Raw genomic sequence first — 24924 nt, 5'->3', positions numbered from 1 at the left:
AGAGCTCTATTTTCATGTCATCCAACAAACGTAAACGCCTGGAGTTTTTAACGGCAGTGGCACTTGGATTGGAACCGGTGCTTCTGGTCCCGGTCCCTCCTCGGACCCAATCCAGTCCTCCTGTACTGTCCTGTCCCCCGGCCCCACACTCAGTCCTCCTGTCCTGTCTGTCCCCTGGCCCCACACTCAGTCCTCCTGTACTGTCCTGTCCCCCTGGCCCTAGACTCAGTCCTCCTGTCCTGTCCTGTCCCCCTGGCCCTAGACTCAGTCCTCCTGTCCTGTCCTGTCCCCCCAGCCCTACACTCAGTCCTCCTGTCCTGTCCTGTCCCTCCGGCCCCAATCCAGTCCTCCTGTACTGTCCTGTCCTGTCCCCCTGGCCCTACACTCAGTCCTCCTGTACTGTCCTGTCCTGTCCCCCTGGCCCTACACTCAGTCCTCCTGTACTGTCCTGTCCCCCTGGCCCTACACTCAGTCCTCCTGTACTGTCCTGTCCTGTCCCCCTGGCCCTACACTCAGTCCTCCTGTACTGTCCTGTCCCCCTGGCCCTACACTCAGTCCTCCTGTACTGTCCTGTCCCCCTGGCCCTACACTCAGTCCTCCTGTACTGTCCTGTCCCCCTGGCCCTATACTCAGTCCTCCTGTCCTGTCTGTCCCCCCAGCCCTACACTCAGTCATTCAGACATCATATTTCGGTGAGTGTGACCTTGTAGGCGTCAGCGTAGCTCTCTATACTCAGGATGAAGGTGTCTTCATTAGAGTAATGCTCTATGATGTTGTCATCCATGTTCACCAGGATCCTATAAGGGAGAATGAGGAGAGTTAGCTGATTCCATGTTCACCAGGATCCTATAAGGGAGAATGGGAGAGTTAGCTGATTCCATGTTCACCAGGATCGGACAAGGGAGAATGGGAGAGTTAGCTGATTGATTGATTGACTGATTGATTGATTGTCCTGCAAATGTTTAAAACCAAACATTCACAAACACAGAGGAATACTAAGATGTCAGACATTCATGCCTGGATATTTATCCTTCTCACACCAGTTTGAGTAAAGAACAAGACTAGAAAGTCTGGCAACACCAGCCTATTAGATTCCTTCAATTCCATGCTAATGCTGTGTTCAATACAATACCATTCTAATGTTGTGTTCAATAGAATTCCATTCTAATGCTGTGTTCAATATAATTCCATTCTAATGCTGTGTTCAATAGAATTCCATTCTAATGCTGTGTTCAATAGAATTCCATTCTAATGCTGTGTTCAATAGAATTCAAAACAAATCAAACTTTATTTGTCATATGATCCGAATACAAGTGTAGACTTTACCGTGAAATGCTTACTTACAAGCCCTTAACCAGCAGTGCAGTTCAAGAAGAGTTAAGAAAATATTTTCCAAGTAGACTCAAATAAAAAGTAATAATAAAAAGTAACACAGTAAGAATAACGAGGCTATATACAGGGGGTACCGGTACCGAGTCAGTGTGCGGGGGTACAGGCTAGTTGAGGTAACCTGTACATGCCTTCCCAGTAGCTCAGTTGGTAGAGCATGGTGTTTGCAACACCAGGGTTGTGGGTTCGATTCCCACGCGGGGCCAGCACAGAAAAAAAAATAATGTATGAAAAAAAATGTATGAAATTGTATGAAATGTATGCATTCACTACTGTAAGTCGCTCTGGATAAGAGTGTCTGCTAAATGACATAAATACAAATACATGTAGGTGGGGGCGAAGTGACAATGCATAGATAACAAACAAAGAGCAAGTAGCAGCAGTGTACAAAAGAGAGGGGGGGGAATGTAAATTGTCCGGTGGCGATTTTATGAATTGTTCAGCAGTCTAATGGCTTGGGGGTAGAAGCTGTTGAGGAGCCTTTTGGTCCTAGACTTGGTGCTCCGGTACCACTTACCGTACTGTAGCAGAGAAAACAGTCTATAAATTTGGTGACTGGAGTCTGACAATTTTATGGGCTTTCCTCTGACACCGCCTATTATATAGGTCCTGGAAGGCAGGAAGCTTGGCCCCAGTGATGTACTGGGCCGTTCGCATTACTCTCTGTAGCGCCTTACAGTCAGATGCCAAGCAACTGCCATACCAGGCGGTGATGCAACCGGTCAGGTTGCTCTCGATGGTGCAGCTGTAGAACCTTTTGATGATCTGGGAACCCATGCCAAATGTTTTTAGTCTCCTGAGGGTGAATAGGTTTTAATGTGCTCTCTTCACGACTGTCTTGGTATGTTTGGACCATGATAGTTCGTTGGTGATGTGGACACCAAGGAACTTGAAACTCTCGACCCGCTCCACTACAGCCCCATCGATGTTAATGGGGGCCTGTTTGGCCCGCCTTTTCCTGTAGCCTACGATCATCTCCTTTGTCTTGCTCACATTGAGGGAGAGGTTCTTGTCCTGGCACCACACTGCCAGTTCTCTGACCTCCCTATACAGTCGTGGCCAAAAGTTTTGAGAATGACACAAATATACATTTTCACAAAGTCTGCTGCCTCAGTTTGTATGATGGCAATTTGCATATACTCCAGAATGTTATGAAGAGTGATCAGATGAATTACAAATAATTGCAAAGTCCCTCTTTGCCATGCAAATGAACTGAATCCCCCAAAAAACATTTCCACTGCATTTCAGCCCTGCCACAAAAGGACCAGCTGACATCATGTCAGTGATTCTCTTGTTGGCACAGGTGTGAGTGTTGACGAGGACAAGGCTGGAGATCACTCTGTCATGCTGATTGAGTTCAAATAACAGACTGGAAGCTTCAAAAGGAGGGTGTTGACTCAGCTGCGAGATCGGGGCACCGCCAGTACAGAGCTTGCTCAGGAATGGCAGCAGGCAGGTGTGAGGGCATCTGCACGCACAGTGAGGCGAAGACTTTTGGAGGATGGCCTGGTCTCAAGAAGGGCAGCAAAGAAGCCACTAATCTCCAGGAAAAACATCAGGCAAAGACTAATATTCTGCAAAAGGTACAGGGATTGGACTGCTGAGGACTGGGGTAAAGTCATTTTCTCTGATGAATGCCCTTTCCAATTGTTTGGGGCATCCGGAAAAAAGCTTGTCCGGAGAAGACAAGGTGAGCGCTACCATCAGTCCTGTGTCATGCCAACAGTAAAGCATCCTGAGACCATTCATGTGTGGGGTTGCTTCTCAGCCAAGGGAGTGGGCTCAGTCACAATTTTGCCTAAGAACACAGCCATAAATAAAGAATGGTACCAACACATCCTCCAAGAGCAACTTCTCCCAACCATCCAGGAACAGTTTGGTGATGAACAATGCCTTTTCCAGCATAATGGATCACCTTGCCTTAAGGCAAAGTGATAACTAAGTGGCTCGGGGAACAAAACATTGATATTTTGGGTCCATGGCCAGGAAACTCCCCAGACCTTTATCCCATTGAGAATTTCTGGTCAATCCTCAAGAGGCGGGAGGACAAACAAAACCCCACAAATTCTGACAAACTCCAAGCATTGATTATGCAAGAATGGGCTGCCATCAGTCAAGATGTGGCCCAGAAGTTAATTGACAGCATGCCAGGGCGGATTGCAGAGGTCTAGAAAAAGAAGGGTCAACACTGCAAATATTGACTCTGCATCAACTTCAGGTAATTGTCAATAAAAGCCTTTGACACTTATGAAATGCTTGTAACTATATTTCAGTATTCCATATTAACATCTGACAAAAATATCTAAAGACACTGAAGGAGCAAACTTTGTGAAAATTAATATTTGTGTCATTCTCAAAACTTTTGGCCACGACTGTAGGCCGTCTCATCATTGTCAGTAATCAGGCCTACCACTGTTGTATCGTCAGCAAACTTAATGATGGTGTTAGAGTCCTGTTTGGCCACGCAGTCATGGGTGAACAGGGAATATAAGTGGGGACTAAGTACACACCCCTGAGGGGCCCCAGTGTTAAGGATCAGCATGGCAGACGTGTTGTTGCCTACTCTTACCACCTGTGGACGGCACGTCAGGAAGTCCAGGATCCAGTTGCGGAAAGAGGTGTTTAGTCCCAGCGTCCTTAGATTAGTGATGAGCTTCGTGGGCACTATGGTGTTTAACGCTGAGCTGTAGTCAATGAACAGCATTCTCACATAGGTGTTCATTTTGTCCAGGTGAAAAAGGGACGGGTGGATTGCGATTGAGATCCGACGAGCATCAGAGCCGGTGTAGTAGGATTACATTTTAATCCTGTATTGATGCTTTGCTTGTTTGATGATTCATATGAGGGCATAGTGGGATTTCTTGTAAGCATCCAAATTAGTCTCCCGCTCCTTGAAAGCGGCAGCTCTAGCCTTTAGCTTGATGCGGATGTTGCCTGTAATTCATGGCTTCTGGTGGGGATATGTACGTACAGTCACTGTGGGGACGATGTCATCGATGCACTTATTGATGAAGCCAATGATGGTGAATTCCTCAAAGCCATTGGATGAATCCCGGAACATATTCCAGTCTGTGCTCGTAAAACAGTCCTGTAGTGTAGCATCCGTGTCATCTGACCACTTCCATATTGACCGAGACACTGGTACTTCCTGCTTTAGTTTTTGCTTGTAAGCAGGAATCAGGATGACAGAATTATGGTCAGATTTGCCAAATGGAGAGCGGGGGAGAGCTTTGTATGCATCTCTGTGTGTGCAGTAAAGTTGGTCTAGGATTTTTTTTCCCTGGTTGCACATGTGACATGCTGATAACAATTTGGTAAAACTGATTTAAGTTTGCCTGCATTAAAGTCCCAAAGGAGCGAAGCTTCTGGGTGAGCATTTTCTTCTTTCTTTATGACCTTATAGAGTTGGTTGAGTGCGGTCTAGTGCCAGCATCGGTCTGTGGTGGTAAATAGACGGCTATGAATAATACAGATGAGAACTATAGTGTGGTCTACAGCTTATGATAAGGTACTCTACCTCAGGCGAACAATACCTCGAGACTTCTTTAATATTAGACATCGCGCACCAGCTGTTATTGACAAAAAGACACACTCCCCCACCCCTCGTCTTACCAGAGGTAGCGTCTCTGTTCTGCCGGTGCATGGAAAATCCTGGGAGCTATTTATTGTCCATATCTTCGTTCAGCCACTTCTCGGTGAAACATAAGATGATACAGTTTTTAATGTCCCGTTGGTAGGATAATCTTAATCGTAGGTCATCAATTTTATTTTCCAATGATTGCACGTTAGCAAGAAGAACGGATGGCAGTGGAAGTTTACTCGCTCACCTCTGGATTCTCAGGAGGCTGCCCGATCTGCGGGCCCTTTTCCGGCGTCTTTTCTTCACGCAAAAGGCGGGGGTCTGGGCCTGTTCCAGTTAAAGCAGGATATCCTTCTCATCGGACTCGTTAAAGGAAAAAGCTTCTTCCAGTTTGTGGTGAATAATCGCTGTTCTGATGTTCAGAAGTTATTTTCGGTCATAAGAGACGGTAGCAGCAATATTATGTACACAATAAGTTAAAAAAAATTAATACAATTAAAATAATAACAAAATAGCACAATTGGTTGAGAGAATGTAAAACATCAGCCATGTTCTTCGGGCCATCTTAGGTTTCCATTCTAATGCCGTGTACAATAGAAATCCATTCTGATGCCGTGTTCAACAGAATTCGATTCTCATGCCGTGTTCAGTGGAATTCCATTCTGATGCTGTGCTCAACGGAATTCCATTCGGATGCCGTGCTCAACGGAATTCCATTCTGATGCCGTGTTCAGTGGAATTCCATTCTGATGCCGTGCTCAATGGAATTCCATGCTGATGCCGTGCTCAATAGAATTCCGTTCTAATTATGTGCTCAATAGAATTCCGTTCTAATGCTGTACTCAATTGGATTCCATGTTGATGCCGTGCTCAATAGAATTCCATTCTGATGCCGTGCTCAATAGAATTCCATTCTGATGCCGTGTTCAGCAGAATTCCATTCTGTTGCCGTGCTCAATAGAATCCCATTCTAACTTTATGCTCAATAGAATTCCATTCTAATGCCGTGCTCAATAGAATTCCATGCTAATGACGTGGTCAATAGAATTACATGCTAAAGACGTGGTCAACAGAACTACATCCTGATGCCGTGCTCAATAGAATTCCATTCTGATGCCGTGTTGAGTAGAAGTCCATTCTGATGCCGTGCTCAACAGAATTCCATTCTAATGCCGTGCTCAACACAATTGCATGCTAATTCCGTTCTCAACAGAACTACATCCTGATGCCGTGCTCAATAGAATTCCATTCTGATGCCGTGTTGAGTAGAAGTCCATTCTGATGCCGTGCTCAACAGAATTCCATTCTGATGCCGTGCTCAACAGAATTCCATTCTAATGCCGTGCTCAACACAATTCCATGCTAATTCCGTGCTCAACAGAATTCCATTCTGATGCCGTGCTTAATAGAATTCCATTCTGATGCCGTGTTGAGTAGAATTCCATTCTCATGCCGTGCTCAACACAATTCCATGCTAATGCCGTGCTCAACAGAATTCCATGCTAATTCTGTGCTCAACAGAATTCCATTCTGATGCCGTGCTCAATGGAATTCCATTCTGATGCCGTACTCATTTGGATTCCATGCAAATTCCGTGCTCAATAGAATTCCATTCTGATGCCGTGCTCAATAGAATTCCATGCTAATTTTATACTCAATAGAATTCCATTCTAATGCCGTGCTCAGTAGAATTACATGCTAATGACGTGGTCAACAGAATTCCATTCTGATGCCGTGCTCAACAGAATTCCATTCTGATGCCGTGCTCAACAGAATTCCATTCTAATGCCGTGCTCAACACAATTCCATGCTAATTCCGTGCTCAACAGAATTCCATTCTGATGCCGTGCTTAATAGAATTCCATTCTGATGCCGTGTTGAGTAGAATTCCATTCTCATGCCGTGCTCAACACAATTCCATGCTAATGCCGTGCTCAACAGAATCCCATGCTAATTCTGTGCTCAACAGAATTCCATTCTGATGCCGTGCTCAATGGAATTCCATTCTGATGCCGTACTCATTTGGATTCCATGCAAATTCCGTGCTCAATAGAATTCCATTCTGATGCCGTGCTCAATAGAATTCCATGCTAATTTTATACTCAATAGAATTCCATTCTGATGCCGTGTTCAATAGAATTCCAGTCGGATGCCGTGCTCAACAGAAATCCATTCTAATGCCGTGCTCAACACAATTCCATGCTAATGCCGTGCTCAACACAATTCTATGCTAATTCCGTGCTCAACAGAATTCCATTCTGATGCCGTGCTCAACGGAATTCCATTCTGATGCCGTGCTCAATAGAATTCCGTTCTAATTATGTGCTCAATAGAATTCCATTCTAATGCCGTACTCAATTGGATTCCATGCTGATGCTGTGCTCAACAGAATTCCATTCTGATGCCGTGTTGAGTAGAATTCCATTCTAATGCAGTGTTGAGTAGAATTCCATTCTAATGCCGTACTCAACAGAATTCCATTCGAATTTTATGCTCAATAGAATTCCATTCTGATGCCGTGCTCAATAGAATTCCATTCTGATGCCGTGTTGAGTAGAATTCCATTCTAATGCCGTGTTGAGTAGAATTCCATTCTAATGCCGTTTTGAGTAGAATTCCATTCTGATTCCGTGCTCAACAGAATTCCACTCTGATTCCGTGCTCAACAGACTTCCACTCTGATTCCGTGCTCAACAGAATTCCACTCTGATGCCGTGCTCAATAGAAATCCACTCTGATGCCGTGTTCAGTGGAATTCCATTCTGATGCCGTGCTCAATAGAATTCCGTTCTAATGCCGTGTTCAATAGAATTCCGTTCTAATGCCGTGTTCAATAGAATTCCGTTCTAATGCCGTGTTCAATAGAATTCCGTTCTAATGCCGTGTTCAATAAAATTCCGTTCTAATGCCGTGTTCAATAGAATTCCTTTCTAATGCCGTGTTCAATAGAATTCCATTCTAATGCCGTGTTCAATAGAATTCCATTCTAATGCCGTGTTCAATAGAATTCCATTCTAATGCCGTGTTCAATAGAATTCCATTCTAATGCCGTGTTCAATAGAATTCCATTCTAATGCCGTGTTCAATAGAATTCCATTCTAATGCCGTGTTCAATAGAATTCCATTCTAATGCCGTGTTCAATAGAATTCCATTCTAATGCCGTGTTCAGTTCAATAGAATTCCATTCTAATGCCGTGTTCAATAGAATTCCATTCTAATGCCGTGTTCAATAGAATTCCATTCTAATGCCGTGTTCAATAGAATTCCATTCTAATGCCGTGTTCAATAGAATTCCATTCTAATGCCGTGTTCAATAGAATTCCATTCTAATGCCGTGTTCAATAGAATTCCATTCTAATGCCGTGTTCAATAGAATTCCATTCTAATGCCGTGTTCAATAGAATTCCATTCTAATGCCGTGTTCAATAGAATTCCATTCTAATGCCGTGTTCAATAGAATTCCATTCTAATGCCGTGTTCAATAGAATTCCATTCTAATGCCGTGTTCAATAGAATTCCATTCTAATGCCGTGTTCAATAGAATTCCATTCTAATGCCGTGTTCAATAGAATTCCATTCTAATGCCGTGTTCAATAGAATTCCATTCTAATGCCGTGTTCAATAGAATTCCATTCTAATGCCGTGTTCAATAGAATTCCATTCTAATGCCGTGTTCAATAGAATTCCATTCTAATGCCGTGTTCAATAGAATTCCATTCTAATGCCGTGTTCAATAGAATTCCATTCTAATGCCGTGTTCAATAGAATTCCATTCTAATGCCGTGTTTAATAGAATTCCATTCTCACCCTTTTTTGCTTTTCTTGTAGATCTTGGCTATGCTCTCAGTGGGAACTCCATACTTCTCTGATATCTGTGAATGAAGCACAATGTTATTGAGATTCAACGAACAGGCTGTGGATGCTATATACCAATACCAGAGAAGATAGAATCTATCATCTGGACCATCCAGGTTAACTAACTGGTGGAGGCCCTCTGGGCAGCACCTCAGAAACAGGGCTTTCCTCCCCATCTCCTCCCTTCTAACTTTGCCTTTTCTTAATCTGGCTGCCCTGCTGATTCTGATCTGTTTGTATAAAGCAACAATACCCTAAAACATGTTTGTTGTTGTTGAGATACTCACTGCATCCATCAGGCCTCTCAGGGTTGGAGACTTGAGCATCAGAGCATCAAACACCTCATCAGACTCCTTCCTCACATACAGCAGGACTGTGGAGAGATGGACACAGTCAGGATGTTATGCCACTGAAGTTGTTTTAGCTTGTCTGTGAAGCAGCGCTCCCATAGTAGGATATTATATAGACTGGTACCTCTCTGTAGAGTCTATATAGACCAGTACCTCTGTGTAGAGGTTATATAGACTGGTACCTCTCTGTAGAGGTTATATAGACCGGTACCTCTCTGTAGAGATTATATAGACTGGTACCTCTCTGTAGAGTCTATATAGACCAGTACCGCTGTGTAGAGGTTATATAGACTGGTGTCTCTCTGTAGAGGTTATATAGACCGGTACCTCTCTGTAGAGATTATATAGACTGGTACCTCTCTGTAGAGGTTATATAGACTGGTACCTCTCTGTAGAGGTTATATAGACTGGTACCCCTCTGTAGAGATTATATAGACTGGTACCTCTCTGTAGAGATTATATAGACTGGTACCTCTCTGTAGAGGTTATATAGACTGGTACCTCTCTGTAGAGGTTATATAGACTGGTACCTCTCTGTAGAGATTATATAGACTGGTACCTCTCTGTAGAGGTTATATAGACTGGTACCTCTCTGTAGAGGTTATATAGACTGGTACCTCTCTGTAGAGATTATATAGACTGGTACCTCTCTGTAGAGGTTATATAGACTGGTACCTCTCTGTAGAGGTTATATAGACCGGTACCTCTCTGTAGAGATTATATAGACTGGTACCTCTCTGTAGAGGTTATATAGACCGGTACCTCTCTGTAGAGTCTATATAGACCAGTACCTCTGTGTAGAGGTTATATAGACTGGTACCTCTCTGTAGAGGTTATATAGACTGGTACCTATCTGTAGAGATTATATTGACTGATACCTCTCTGTAGAGGTTATATAGACTGGTACCTCTCTGTAGAGGTTATATAGACCGGTACCTCTCTGTAGAGTCTATATAGACCAGTACCTCTGTGTAGAGGTTATATAGACTGGTACCTCTCTGTAGAGGTTATATAGACTGGTACCTCTCTGTAGAGATTATATAGACTGATACCTCTCTGTAGAGGTTATATAGACTGGTACCTCTCTGTAGAGGTTATATAGACTGGTACCTCTCTGTAGAGGTTATATAGACTGGTACCTCTGTGTAGAGGTTATATAGACTGGTACCCCTGTGTAGAGGTTATGTAGACTGGTACCTCTGTGTAGAGGTTATATAGACTGGTACCTCTCTGTAGAGGTTATATAGACTGGCACCTCAATGTAGAGGTTATATAGACTGGTACCTCTCTTGTGTGTTTCCTCTTTGATCTGTTTGTGGGACGGAGGTGAGAGGTCATCCTCTGATGGTCTGAACATCCTCTTAACCAACACACTCCTGCATGATGGACACAACAACAGCAACAGTCCAGTCAGACCTCTACCTCACACACACACTCATCCCACATCCAAGACGGGATACACAACCAACAAGAGGGCTCGCTCTGAGGCTGGGATTCAACTCGATCACGATTTGGCGGCAATACACGTTTTAAAGGGAATGTTCCAACATCCGTGACCGCATTCACGCTAAACACTGCATGTCCAGTAACGCTGCCGGAGAGGAGGGCTGTCGTTTTACTGGCTTTATTAACCAAACGTGCTATTTTGTTTGTTTGTTTCGCATTGTTTGTGTCACTTCCTGACCAGTAAAAGGGGTTATTTGTCATTGTAGTTTGGTCAGGGCGTGGCAGGGGGTGTTTTGTGTGTTTCGGTGTTTTTGGTCACGTTCTGTATTTTCTATTTCTATGTGTATATCTAGTTTTCTATTTCTATGTTGGGTTTTTGGCAATGACCTCCAATTAGAGCCAGCTGGTTGTCGTTGTCTCTAATTGGAGGCCATATTTAGTTGGGTTTGTTTTCACTTGTGTTTTGTGGGTGGTTATTTTCTGTATAGCCTGGGAGCCTTATGGAACTGTTATTGTCATTTGTTTATTTTGTTCAAGTGTTTACTTTAAATAAATTAAGAATATGAGCACTTTACCCGCTGCGCATTGGTCCAATCCTTACGACGCCTATGACAGTTTGTGACTTATTTTGTACATATCAAATCAAACTTTATTTGTCACATGCGCCAAATACAACAAAGTGTAGACACTACCGTGAAATGCTTACTTACAAGACCTTAACCAACAGTGCAGTTCAAGAAGAGTTAAGAAAATATTTGCCAAATAAACTAAAGTAAAAAATTATAAAAAGTAATATTATAACAGAACAATAACGAGACTATATACAGGGGGTACCGGTACCGAGTCAGTATGCGGGGCTACAGGTTAGTTGAGGTAATTTGTACATTTGTATGGGTGAAGTGACTATGCATAGATAATAAACAGCGAGTAGCAGCAGTGTACAAAACAAATGGGGGGGTCAATGTAATAGTCCGGTGGCCATTTGATTAATAGTTCAGCAGTCTTATGGCTTGGGGGTAGAAGCTGTTTAGAAGCCACTTGGTCCTAGATTTGGCAATCCGGTACCGCTTGCCGTGCGGTAGCAGAGAAAACAGTCTATGACTAGGGTGACTGGAATCTTTGACAATTTTATGGGCTTTCCTCTGACACAGCCTAGTATCTGCTTAGTGGTCTGCTTGAAACATGTAGGTATTACAGACTTGGTCAGGGAGAGATTGAAAATGTCAGTGAAGACACTTGCCAGCTGATCAGCGCATGCTCTGAGTACACGTCCTGGTAATCCATCTGGCCCCGCGGCCATGTGAATGTTGACCTGTTTAACCTGTTAGGGCTAGGGGGCAGTATTTACACGGCCGGATAAAAAACATACCCGATTTAATCTGGTTACTACTCCTGCCCAGTAACTAGAATATGCATATAATTATTGGCTTTGGATAGAAAACACCCTAAAGTTTCTAAAACTGTTTGAATGGTGTCTGTGAGTATAACAGAACTCATATGGCAGGCAAACACCTGAGAAGATTTCATGCAGGAAGTGGCCTGTCTGACAAGGTGTTGTTGTTCTTGCCTCTGTTTATTGAAGACTGTGGATCTTAGCTGTAACGTGACACTTCCTACGGCTCCCATAGGCTCTCAGAGCCCGGGAAAAAGCTGAACGATATCGAGGTAGCCTCTGGCTGAAACACATAATCGCTTTTGACAAGTGGCCGCTCAGAGGACAAAGGGCTTAGGCGCGTGCCCGAGTCGACCCCATGCTGTATTTTCTTTCGTCTGTTTACCTAATTGCAGATACCCGGTCGGAATATTACCGCTTTTTTACGAGAAAAATGGCATAAAAATTGATTTTAAACAGCGGTTGACATGCTTCGAAGTACGGTAATGAAATATTTAGAAATCTTTCGTCACGAAATGCGCCGTGCTCGTGACCCTTATTTACCATTCGGATAGTGTCTTGAACGCACGAACAAAACGTCTAATAGTAGATCGGAGTTTGGTGAAGGCTAAACTTGCTGGGTGTCTAAATAGCTAGCCCAGTGATGCCAGGCTATCTACTTAGAATATTGCAAAATGTGCTTTCACCGAAAAGCTATTTTAAAATCGGACATATCGAGTGCATAGAGGAGTTCTGTATCTATAATTCTTAAAAGAATTGTTATGCTTTTTGTGAACGTTTATCATGAGTAATTTAGTAAATTGTTAGTAAATTCGCCGGAAGTTTGCGGGGGGTATGCTAGTTCTGAATGTCACATGCTAATGTAAAAAGCTGGTTTTTGATATAAATATGAACTTGATTGAACAAAACATGCATGTATTGTATAACATAATGTCCTAGGTGTGTCATCTGATGAAGATCATCAAAGGTTAGTGCTGCATTTAGCTGTCTTCTGGGTTTTTGTGACATTATATGCTAGCTTGAAAAATGGGTGTCTGATTATTTCTGGCTGGGTACTCTGCTGACATAATCTAATGTTTTGCTTTCGTTGTAAAGCCTTTTTGAAATCGGACAGTGTGGTTAGATTAACGAGAGTCTTGTCTTTAAAATGCTGTAAAATAGTCATATGTTTGAGAAATTGAAGTAATAGCATTTCTAAGGTATTTGAATATCGCGCCACAGGATTCAACTGGCTGTTACGTAGGTGGGACGATTTGATGCCACCTGCCCTAGAGAGGTTAAAGGTCTTGCTCACATCGGCTGTGTTTACACACAGTCATACAGAACAGCTGGTGCTCTCGTGCTTGCTTCAGTGTTGATTGCCTCGAAGCGAGCATAAAAGGCATTTAGCTCGTCTGGTAGGCTCACGTCACTGGGCAGCTCACGTCTGGGTTTCCCTTTGTTGTCCGTAACAGTTTTCAAGCCCTGCCACATCCGACGAGCGTCAGAGCCGAGATGCATACAAAGCTCTCCCCCACCCTCCATTTGGCAAATCTGACCATATTTTTATCCTCCCGATTCCTGCTTAAAAACAAAAACTAAAGCAGGAATTACCAGTGACTTGCTCACTACAGAAGTGGTCAGATGACGCAGATGCTACACTACAGGACTGTTTTGCACAGTTCTAGCACAGACTGGAATATCTTCCGGGATTCTTCCAATGGCATTGAGGAGTAGACCACATCAGTCACTGGCTTCATCAATAAGTGCATCGATGACATCATCCCCACAGTGACTGTATGTACATACCTCAACCAGAAGCCATGGATTACAGGCAACATCCGCACCAAGCTAAAGGGTAGAGCTGCCGCTTTTAAGGAGAGAGACTCTAATCCGGAAGCTTATAAGAAATCCCGCTATGCCCTCCGACAAACCATCAAACAGGCAAAGTATCAATACAGGACTAAGATTGAAACGTACTACACCGGCTCTGACGCTTGTCAGATGTGGCAGGGCTTACAAACCATTACAGACTACAAAGGGAAGCACACTGCCCAGTGACACGGGCCAACCAGACGAACTAAATAACTTCCTCTAAATGGCGCATTGTCCAAATCAACCATCAAATTGAATCCAGGCATTTGTGTGTGTTTGTGTGTGTGTGTGTGTGTGTGTGTGTGTGTGTGTGTGTGTGTGTGTGTGTGTGTGTGTGTGTGTGTGTGTGTGTGTGTGTGTGTGTGTGTGTGTGTGTGTGTGTGTGTGTGTGTGTGTGTGTGTGTACAGATTAAGTCGGAAGTTTACATACACTTAGGTTGGAGTCATTAAAACAAATTTTTCAACCACTCCACAAATTTCTTGTTAACAAACTATAGTTTTGCCAAGTTGGTTAGAACAAGTGCTTTGCATGACACAAGTCATTTTTCCAACAATTGTTTACAGACAGATTATTTCACTTATAATTCACTGTATCACAATTCCAGTGGGTCAGAAGTTTACATACACTAAGTTGGCTGTACCTTTAAACAGCTTGGAAAATTCCAGAAAATGATGTTACGGCTTTAGAATTTCTGATAGACTAATTGACATAATTTGAGTCGATTGGAGGTGTACATGTGGATGTATTTCAAGGCCTTCCTTCAAACTCAGTGCCTCTTTGCTTGACATCATAGGAAAATCTAAAGAAATCAGCCAAGACCTCAGAAACAAAATTGTAGACCTCCACAAGTCTGGTTCATCCTTGGGAGAAATTTCCAAATGCCTGAAGGTACCACGTTCATCTGTACAAACAATAGTACGCAAGTATAAACACCATGGGACCATACAGCCATCATGCCGCTCAGGAAGGAGATGTGTTCTGTCTCCTAGAGATGAACGTACTTTGGTGTGAAAAGTGCAAATCAATCCCAGAACAACAGCAAAGGACCTTGTGAAGATGCTGGAGGAAACCGGTACAAAAGTACCTATTTCCACAGTAAAACGAGTCCTATATCAACATAACATGAAAGGCCGCTCAGCAAGGAAGAAGCCACTGCTCCAAAACCGCCATAAAAAAGCCAGACTACGGTTTGCAACTGCACATGGGGACAAAGATTGTACTTTTTGGAGAAATGTCCTCTGGTCTGATGAAACAAAAATAGAACTGTTTGGCCATAATGACTTTCTTTATGTTTGGAGGAAAAAGGGAGAAGCTTGCAAGCCGAAGAACACCATCCCAACCATGAAGCACGGGGGTGGCAGTATCATGTTGTGGGGGTGCTTTGCTGCAGGAGGGACTGGTGCACTTCACAAAATAGATGGCATCATGAGGGAGGAAAATTATGTTGATATATTGAAGCAACATCTCAAGACATCAGTCAGGAAGTTAAAGCTTGGTCGCAAATGGGTCTTCCAAATGGACAATGACCCCAAGCATACTTCCAACGTTGTGGCAAAGTGACTCAGTTACACCAGCTCTGTCACGAGGAATGGGTCAAAATTCACCCAACTTATTGTGGGAAGCTTGTGGAAGGCTACCTGAAATGTTTGACCCAAGTTAAACTATTTAAAGGCAATGCTACCAAATACTAATTGAGTGTATGTATACTTCTGACCCACTGGGAATGTGATGAAAGAAATAAAAGCTGAAATAAATCATTCTATCAACTATTATTCTGACATTTCACATTCTTAAAATAAAGTGGTGATCCTAACTGACCTAAAACAGGGAATTTTTACCAGGATTAAATGTCAGGAATTGTGAAATACTGAGTTTAAATGTATTTGGCTAAGGTGTATGTAAACTTCCGACTTCAAGTGTATGTGTGGGATTTTGTAAGTGTTTGTGAGGGTTGGAGTTGGTCCATTTTACATATGTAAGGTTTACACTGAGTGTACAAAACATTAGGAACACCTGCTCTTTCCATGACATAGACTGACCAGGGGAATCTAGGTGAAAGCCATGATCCCTTATTGATGTCACTTGTTAAATGCACTTCAATCAGTGTTGATGAAGGGGAGGAGACAGGTTAAAGAATGATTATTAAGCCTTGGGCCAAATGAGACATGGATTGTGTATGTGTGCCAATCAGAGGGTGAATGGGCAAGACAAAGGATGTAAGTGTCTTTGAACGGGGTATGGTAGTAGATGCCAGGTGCACCGGTTTGAGTCAAGAACTGCAACGCTGCTGTTTTTTTATGCTCAACAGTTTCCCGTGTGTATCAAGAATGTTCCACCACCCAAAGGACATCCAGTCAAACTTGACACCACTGTGGGAGGCATTGGAATCAACATAGTCCAGCGTCCATGTGGAACGCTTTCAACACCTTGTAAAGTCCATGTCTGACCAATTGAGGCTTTTCTGAGGGCAAAAGGGGCTGCAACTAAATATTAGGAAGCTGTTCCTAATGTTTTGTACACTCAGTGGATATTTACATGTGAATGTATACATGTGTGAACACTCACCCTCCTCTCTCAATCTCTTCTGTGTTAAAGGCAAATACCTGGGAAAGAATAGCACATTGGCAATGTCAGCTTTAAGTATGTACATAACATTGGCAAATATACATATAAGTAATGAAACAGAAATCTAAATATGTTATGTATCAAACCCTCAAATAGCTTATAGGCATATTTGACAATCTGTAAAAAGTCAATAAAAGATGTGGCCCTAAAAACTCAGACTGTTTACAAGAGAAGAAAACCAAGCGTCTGCAAACTGACCTTTCTTCTAGATACATCTCTAGATTCTCTACAAAGGTCATTCATAAGTTAACCAAGGCATCGTTAGACCCATAATGTATCAGATAATTCATAAGTTAATCAAGGCATCGTTAGACCCATAATGTATCAGATCATTCATAAGTTAATCAAGGCATCGTTAGACCCATAATGTATCAGATCATTCATAAGTTAATCAAGGCATCGTTAGACCGTATCAGATCATTCATAAATTAATCCAGGCATCGTTAGACCGTATCAGATCATTCATAAGTTAATCAAGGCATCGTTAGACCCATAATGTATCAGATCATTCATAAGTTAATCAAGGCATCGTTAGACCGTATCAGATCATTCATAAGTTAACCAAGGCATCGTTAGACCCATAATGTATCAGATCAGTGATAAGTTAACCAAGGCATCGTTAGACCGTATCAGATCAGTGATAAGTTAACCAAGGCATCGTTAGACCCATAATGTATCAGATCATTCATAAGTTAACCAAGGCATCGTTAGACCCATAATGTATATGATCATTCATAAGTTAATCAAGGCATCGTTAGACCGTATCAGATCATTCATAAGTTAACCAAGTCATCGTTAGACTGTATCAGATCATTCATAAGTTAACCAAGTCATCGTTAGACCCATAATGTATCAGATCAGTGATAAGTTAACCAAGGAATCGTTAGACCCATAATGTATGAGATCGTTGATAAGTTAACCAAGGCATCGTTAGACCGTATCAAATCAGTGATAAGTTAACCAAGGCATCGTTAGACCCATAATGTATCAGATCAGTGATAAGTTAATCAAGGCATCGTTAGACCGTATCAGATCAGTGATAAGTTAATCAAGGCATTGTTAGACCCATAATGTATCAGATCAGTGATAAGTTAACCAAGTTAGCGTTAGACCCATAATGTATCAGATCAGTGATAAGTTAATCAAGGCATCGTTAGACCGTATCAGATCAGTGATAAGTTAATCAAGGCATTGTTAGACCATATCAGATCAGTGATAAGTTAACCAAGGCATCGTTAGACCCATAATGTATCAGATCAGTGATAAGTTAACCAAGTTAGCGTTAGACCGTATCAGATCAGTGATAAGTTAACCAAGTGTTACATTCGTCTGAAGGATGAGACCAAGGTGCAGCGTGGTAGGCGAACATTTTTCCTTTATTAAAATGAACACCGTCAAAACAACAAAATACAAGCACGAACGTAAAGTTCTGCAGGCTACACAGTAACTAACAAAAACAAGATCTCACAAAAACCCAGTGGGAAAAGGCTGCCTAAATATGATCCCCAATCAGAGACAACGAATGACAGCTGCCTCTGATTGGGAACCATATCAGGCCAACATAGAAATACAAAACATAGATTATGTCCACCCAAGTCACTCCCTGACCTAACAAAATAGAGAATAAAAAAGGCTCTAAGGCCAGGGCGTGACACCAAGGCATCGTTAGACCCATGATGTATCAGCAAAGGTCTGATGCGACAGATGAAGGAAGTTGTGGCATATTCTTGTCACGTCCTGACCAGTAAAGGGGTCATTTGTAATTGTAGTACGGTCAGGGCGTGGCAGGGGGTGTTTGTTTTGTGTGTTTTGGGGTTGTTTGGTTCTAGGGGATTTTGGTTCTAGTTTTCTATTTCTATGTTTCTTTTTCTATGTGTGGCCAAGTATGGCTTACAATCAGCGGCAGGTGTCTTTCGTTGTCTCTGATTGGAAGCCATACTTAGGCAGCCTGTTTTTCCCTGTGTTTTTGTGGGTGGTTATTTTCTGTATAGCCTGTGTGCCTTATGGAACTGTTTGGTCGTCTGTTCATTTTGTTTTGAGTGTTCTTATTAATAATAAAAGAAGATGAGCACTATACCCGCTGCGTTTTGGTCATCTTTCATCGACGCATGTGACAATTCTAACCTACAGATTCCAACGGACACTCTGAAAGGTAAGGCAGTTTTAGCTAGCACTCTGGTTAAACACAGTCTAAAGCCAGACATTGATTCTACAGTACCATTCATGTTAGATTTAGGAACAGCAGACCCTTGACAGACAACAGCCTAACACATTAAGTTCATCTGAAAATATATTTAAATTGATTTATTTTAAAGTTCACATGATTAGCTTTCCTATTCCTGTCCAAAATGGCAACCTATTCCCTAAAAAGTGCACTATAAAGGGAATAGGGTGCCATTTGGGAGACACCCCTGATGTGCCTGTGTATCTGACCTGTCCAGCCCTCTGCAGGTTTCCAAAGTGGACATCAGGGATGAAGAGTACAGGCTGGGCCTCCAGGTCAGTCATGGTCTTGAAGTAGGTGGTGTCAGGCTTCTTAGGGAGAGTTATCACCCCTAGTCCTCCATCCTTCCCTGGAAAACACAACAGCAGTGAGATCACATGGATTTCCATCAAAGGAACTTCAATTGTGTTGTGTAAGCAGACACATACAAGGACATCTCCAGCCCAATCCCTCAGAATTTTACAAAAACAGTGGAGGGGTGGCCGCTTTCTTATTGTTTGAAGTGCAGATTGACACTTTAAATCACTTAGAAATAGTTTCAAAACAAGACAAACTGTTCATCTGTGATGTCTTGATGTAATTTTAGCCTGAAACGTTAGGTTGTATACCACCAAGTGCAGGAAATAGTATAAGTAAAAGTACAGGTAACAATACAGGTAACAGTGTAGGTAACAGTACAGGTAACCGTGTAGGTAACAGTGCAGTTAATAGTGCAGGTAACAGTACAGGAACAGTACAGGTAACAGTGTAGGTAACAGTACAGGTAACCGTGTAAGTAACAGTGCAGTTAATAGTGCAGGTAACAGTACAGGTAACAGCGAAGGTAACAGAGCAGGTAACCATACAGGTAAAAGTGCAGGTAAAAGTACAGGTAACAGTGTACGTACCAGTACAGTTAGCAGTACAGGTAGCAGTACAAGTAACAGTACAGGTAACAGTACAGGTAGATGTACAGGTAACAGTACAGGCAACAGTACAGGTAACAGCACAGGTAACAGCATAGGTAACAGTGTAGGTAACAGCATATGTAACAGTACAGGTAACAGTACAGGTAACAGTACAGGTAACAGTTTAGGTAACAGTACAGGTAACAGTACAGGTAACAGTACAGGTAACAGTACAGGTAACAAAGCAGGTAACAAAGCAGGTAACCATACAGGTAAAAGTACAGGTAACAGTGTAGGTAACAGTGTAGGTACCAGTACAGTTAGCAGTACAGTTAATAGTGTAGGTAACAGTGCAGGTGATATTACATGTAACAGTACAGGTAATATTACAGGTAGAAATACAGGTAGCAGTACAGGTAACACTTCAGGTAACACTACAAGTAACTGTGTAGGTAAAAGTGCAGGTGAAATTACAAGTAACAGTGTAGGTAACAGTGTAGATAAAAGAACAGGAAATAGGCCAGGTAACAGTGTAGGTAACAGAGTAGGTAACATTACAGGTAACAGCGCAGGTAACAGTACAGGTAACAGTGCAGGTAACAGAGTAGGTAACATTACTGGTGACAGTGTAGGTAACAGTACAGGTAACAGGAGGACAGGTAACAGGAAAGGTAACAGTGTAGGTAACAGTACAGACAGCAGTACAGGTAACAGTGTAGGTAACAGTGAAGTTAATAGCACAGGTAACTGTACAGGTAATATTACCGGTAGCATTACAGGTAGCAGCAGAGGTAACAGTATAGGTAACAGTTCAGGTAACAGTATAACTAACTGTGCAGGTAACAGTACAGGAAAAAGTACAGGTAAAATTACAGGTAACAGTGTAGGTAATAGTACAGGTAACAGTGTAGCTAAAAGTACAAGGAATATTACAGGTAACAGTGTAGGTAACAGCATGGGTAACATTGTATGTAACAGTGCAGGTAATAATAAAGGTAACAGTTTAGGTAACAGCACAGGGAACATTGTAAGTAAAAGTACAGGTAACTGTACAGGAAAGAGTACAGGTAACATTAGAGGTAAAAGTGAAAGTAACAGTACAGGGAACATTACAGGGAACTGTGTAGGAAACAGTACAGGTAACATTACAGGTAACATTAAAGGTAACAGTACTTGGAACATTACAGGTAACAGTACAGGTAACATTACATGTTACATTGCAGGTAACATTACATGTTACAGTGTAGGTAACAGTGTAGGTAACAGTTTAGGTAACCGTACAGTTAACAGTGCAGGTAACAGTGCCGGAAACAGTGTAGGTAACAGTGTAGGTATTGTTGTAGATAAAAGTGCAGTTAGCAGTGTAGTTAACAGTCTAGGTAACAGTACATGTAAAAGTGTAGTTAACCGTACAGTTAACAGTGCAGGTCACAGTGCAGGTATCAGTGTAGGTAACAGTGTAAGTAACAATGAGGGTAACAGTGTAGGTAACCACACAGGTAACATTACAGGTAACATTAAAGGTTGCAGTGTGGGTAGCACTACAGGTAACATAACAGGTAACAATGTAGGTAACAGTACAGGTAACAGTACAGGTAACAGTGTAGGTAACAGTACAGGGAACATTGTAGGTAAAATTACAGGTAACAGTACAGGTAACAGTACAGGTAACAGTGTATGTAACAGTACGGGTAGCAGTACAGGTGGCAGTACATGTAAAAGTGAAGCTATCAGTGCAGGTAACAGCGTAGGAACTAGTGAAGGTAACATTACAGGTAACATTACAGGTAACAGTGTAGGTAACAGTATATGTAACAGTGCAGGTAACAGTGTAGGAACTAGTGAAGGTAGTAGCACAGGTAACAGTACAGGTAACAGTGCAGGTAACAGAGTAGGTAACATTACTGGTGACAGTGTAGGTAACAGTACAGGTAACAGGAGGACAGGTAACAGGAAAGGTAACATTGTAGGTAACAGTACAGGCAGCAGTACAGGTAACAGTGTAGGTAACAGTGAAGTTAATATCACAGATAACAGTACAGGTAGTAGTACAGGTAACAGTACAAGTAGAAGTACAGGTAGCAGTACAGGTAACATTACAGGTAACAGTACAGGGAACATTACAGGTAACAGTGTAGGTAACAGCACAGGTAACATTACAGGTAATAGTGTAGGTAACGGTGCTGTTGATATTACAGGTAACTGTACAGGTAATATTACCGGTAACAGTACAGGTAGCATTACAGGTAGAAGCAGAGGTAACAGTATAGGTAACAGTTCAGGTAACAGTATAACTAACTGTGCAGGTAACAGTACAGGAAAAAGTACAGGTAAAATTACAGGTAACAGTGTAGCTAAAAGTACAAGGAACATTACAGGTAACAGTGTAGGTAACAGCATGGGTAACATTGTATGTAACAGTGCAGGTAATAATAAAGGTAACAGTTTAGGTAACAGCACAGGGAACATTGTAAGTAAAAGTACAGGTAACAGTACAGGAAAGAGTACAGGTAACATTAGAGGTAAAAGTGAAAGTAACAGTACAGGGAACATTACAGGTAACTGTGTAGGTAACAGTACAGGTAACATTACATGTTACTGTGCAGGTAACATTACAGGTAACAGTTCAGGTAACAGTTCAGGTAACATTACAGGTAACAGTGTAGGTATTGTTGTAGATAAAAGTGCAGTTAGCAGTGTAGTTAACAGTCTAGGTAACAGTACATGTAAAAGTGTAGTTAACCGTACAGTTAACAGTGCAGGTCACAGTGCAGGTATCAGTGTAGGTAACAGTGTAAGTAACAATGAGGGTAACAGTGTAGGTAACCACACAGGTAACATTACAGGTAACATTAAAGGTTGCAGTGTGGGTAGCACTACAGGTAACATAACAGGTAACAATGTAGGTAATATTACAGGTAACAGTGTAGGTATTGTTGTAGATAAAAGTGCAGTTAGCAGTGTAGTTAACAGTCTAGGTAACAGTACATGTAAAAGTGTAGTTAACCGTACAGTTAACAGTGCAGGTCACAGTGTAGGTAACAGTATATGTAACAGTGCAGGTAACAGTGTAGGAACTAGTGAAGGTAATAGCACAGGTAACATTACAGGTAACAGTACAGGTAACAGTACATGTAACAGTGCAGGTACCATTGCAGGTAAGAGTGCAGGTAACAGCACAGGTAACAGTGTATGAAACAGTGTTGGTAACAGTACAGGTAGAAGTATGGGTAACAGTAAAGGTAACAGTACAGGCAACAGTGTAGTTAACAGTACAGGTAACAGTATAGATAACAGTACAGGGAATATTGTAGGTAAAAGTACAGGTAACAGTACAGGTAAAGGAGAAGGTAACAGTACAGGAAACAGTCCATGTTAACAGTACAGTTAACAGTAGAGATAATAGTACAGGTAACAGTACAGGTCAACATTACAGGTAGCAGTCTAAGTAACAGTACAGGTAGCAGTACAGGTAGCAGTACAGGTAAAACTGTAGGTAATAGTACAGGTAACAGTTCAGGTAACAGGACATGTAACAGTGTAGGTAACGTTGTACAATAGAACGCAGTTAACAGTGTAGTTAACGGTGTTGGTAACAGTGTAGGTAAAGTTGTAGATAAGAGTACAGGTAACAGTGTAGGTAAAGTTGTAGATAACTGTACAGGTAACAGTGTAGGTAAAGTTGTAGATAACTGTACAGGTAACAGTGTAGGTAAAGTTGTAGGTAACTGTACAGGTAACAGTGTAGGTAAAGTTGTAGATAACTGTACAGGTAACAGTGTAGGTAAAGTTGTAGGTAACTGTACAGGTAACAGTGTAGGTAAAGTTGTAGGTAACTGTACAGGTAACAGTGTAGGTAAAGTTGTAGATAACTGTACAGGTAACAGTGTAGGTAAAGTTGTAGATAACTGTACAGGTAATTTGGTGTCCAACCTTTAGTCTTCCTGCGGTTCTGTTTCCTTTCCTCATCTCTTATCTTCCTCTCAGCTCCCTGGAACACACAGACAGATTAATGAATGATTGGATGGATTAATGAATGAATAAGTGGATGGATGGATTAATATATGAATGAGTGGATGGATTAATGAATGAATAAGTGGATAGATGGATGAGTTAATAAATGAATAAGTGGATAGATGGATGGATTAATATATGAATGAGTGTATGGATGGATGGATTAATAAATGAATGAGTGGATAGATGGATGGATGAATAAATGAATGAGTGGATGGATTAATATACGAATGAGTGGATGATGGATTAATATATGAATGAGTGGATGGATGATGGATTAATATATGAATGAGTGGATGGTGGATTAATATATGAATGAGTGGATGGTGGATTAATATATGAATGAGTGGATGGATGGATGGATTAATATATGAATGAGTGGATGGATGGATTAATATACGAATGAGTGGATGATGGATTAATATATGAATGAGTGGATGGTGGATTAATATATGAATGAGTGGATGGATGGATGGATTAATATATGAATGAGTGGATGGTGGATTAATATATGAATGAGTGGATGGATGGTGGATTAATATATGAATGAGTGGATGGATGGTGGATTAATATATGAATGAGTGGATGGTGGATTAATATATGAATGAGTGGATGGTGGATTAATATATGAATGAGTGGATGGTGGATTAATATATGAATGAGTGGATGGTGGATTAATATATGAATGAGTGGATGGTGGATTAATATATGAATGAGTGGATGGATGGATTAATATATGCATGAGTGGATGGTGGATTAATATATGAATGAGTGGATGGATGATGGATTAATATATGAATGAGTGGATGGATGATGGATTAATATATGAATGAGTGGATGGATGGATTAATATATGAATGAGTGGATGGTGGATTAATATATGAATGAGTGGATGGTGGATTAATATATGAATGAGTGGATGGATGGATGGATTAATATATGAATGAGTGGATGGATGGATTAATATACGAATGAGTGGATGATGGATTAATATATGAATGAGTGGATGGTGGATTAATATATGAATGAGTGGATGGATGGATGGATTAATATATGAATGAGTGGATGGTGGATTAATATATGAATGAGTGGATGGTGGATTAATATATGAATGAGTGGATGGTGGATTAATATATGAATGAGTGGATGGTGGATTAATATATGAATGAGTGGATGGTGGATTAATATATGAATGAGTGGATGGTGGATTAATATATGAATGAGTGGATGGATGGATTAATATATGAATGAGTGGATGGATGATGGATTAATATATGAATGAGTGGATGGATGGATTAATATATG

The 24924-nt window shown here is 41.6% G+C and overlaps 1 protein-coding gene across 2 annotated transcripts in view; it reads right to left on the bottom strand.

Moving 5' to 3' along the window:
- Nucleotides 1-568: 568 nt before the first annotated feature.
- Nucleotides 569-24924, bottom strand: part of grhl2b (grainyhead-like transcription factor 2b) — a 106246-nt gene continuing 81890 nt past the window's right edge. Inside the window, exons 10-16 of one of the 2 annotated variants that reach the window (XM_029736177.1) lie at nucleotides 23539-23596; nucleotides 18928-19067; nucleotides 16435-16472; nucleotides 10460-10551; nucleotides 9113-9198; nucleotides 8778-8842; nucleotides 569-797 (exon numbers count right to left, since the gene is read on the bottom strand). In XM_029736177.1, the coding sequence (XP_029592037.1) occupies nucleotides 683-797; nucleotides 8778-8842; nucleotides 9113-9198; nucleotides 10460-10551; nucleotides 16435-16472; nucleotides 18928-19067; nucleotides 23539-23596 (594 nt within the window). In that variant the 3' untranslated portion in view covers nucleotides 569-682. Of the gene's footprint in view, nucleotides 847-8777; nucleotides 8843-9112; nucleotides 9199-10459; nucleotides 10552-16434; nucleotides 16473-18927; nucleotides 19068-23538; nucleotides 23597-24924 lie in introns of both variants that reach the window. The other variant, XM_029736179.1, reaches the window with a different exon arrangement.

Source organism: Salmo trutta, chromosome 36 (genome assembly GCF_901001165.1).
Source record: "Salmo trutta chromosome 36, fSalTru1.1, whole genome shotgun sequence".
Taxonomy (NCBI): domain Eukaryota; kingdom Metazoa; phylum Chordata; class Actinopteri; order Salmoniformes; family Salmonidae; genus Salmo; species Salmo trutta.
Note: the sequence above shows the minus strand (reverse complement) of the source record. Positions and strands in the feature narration are given on the sequence as shown.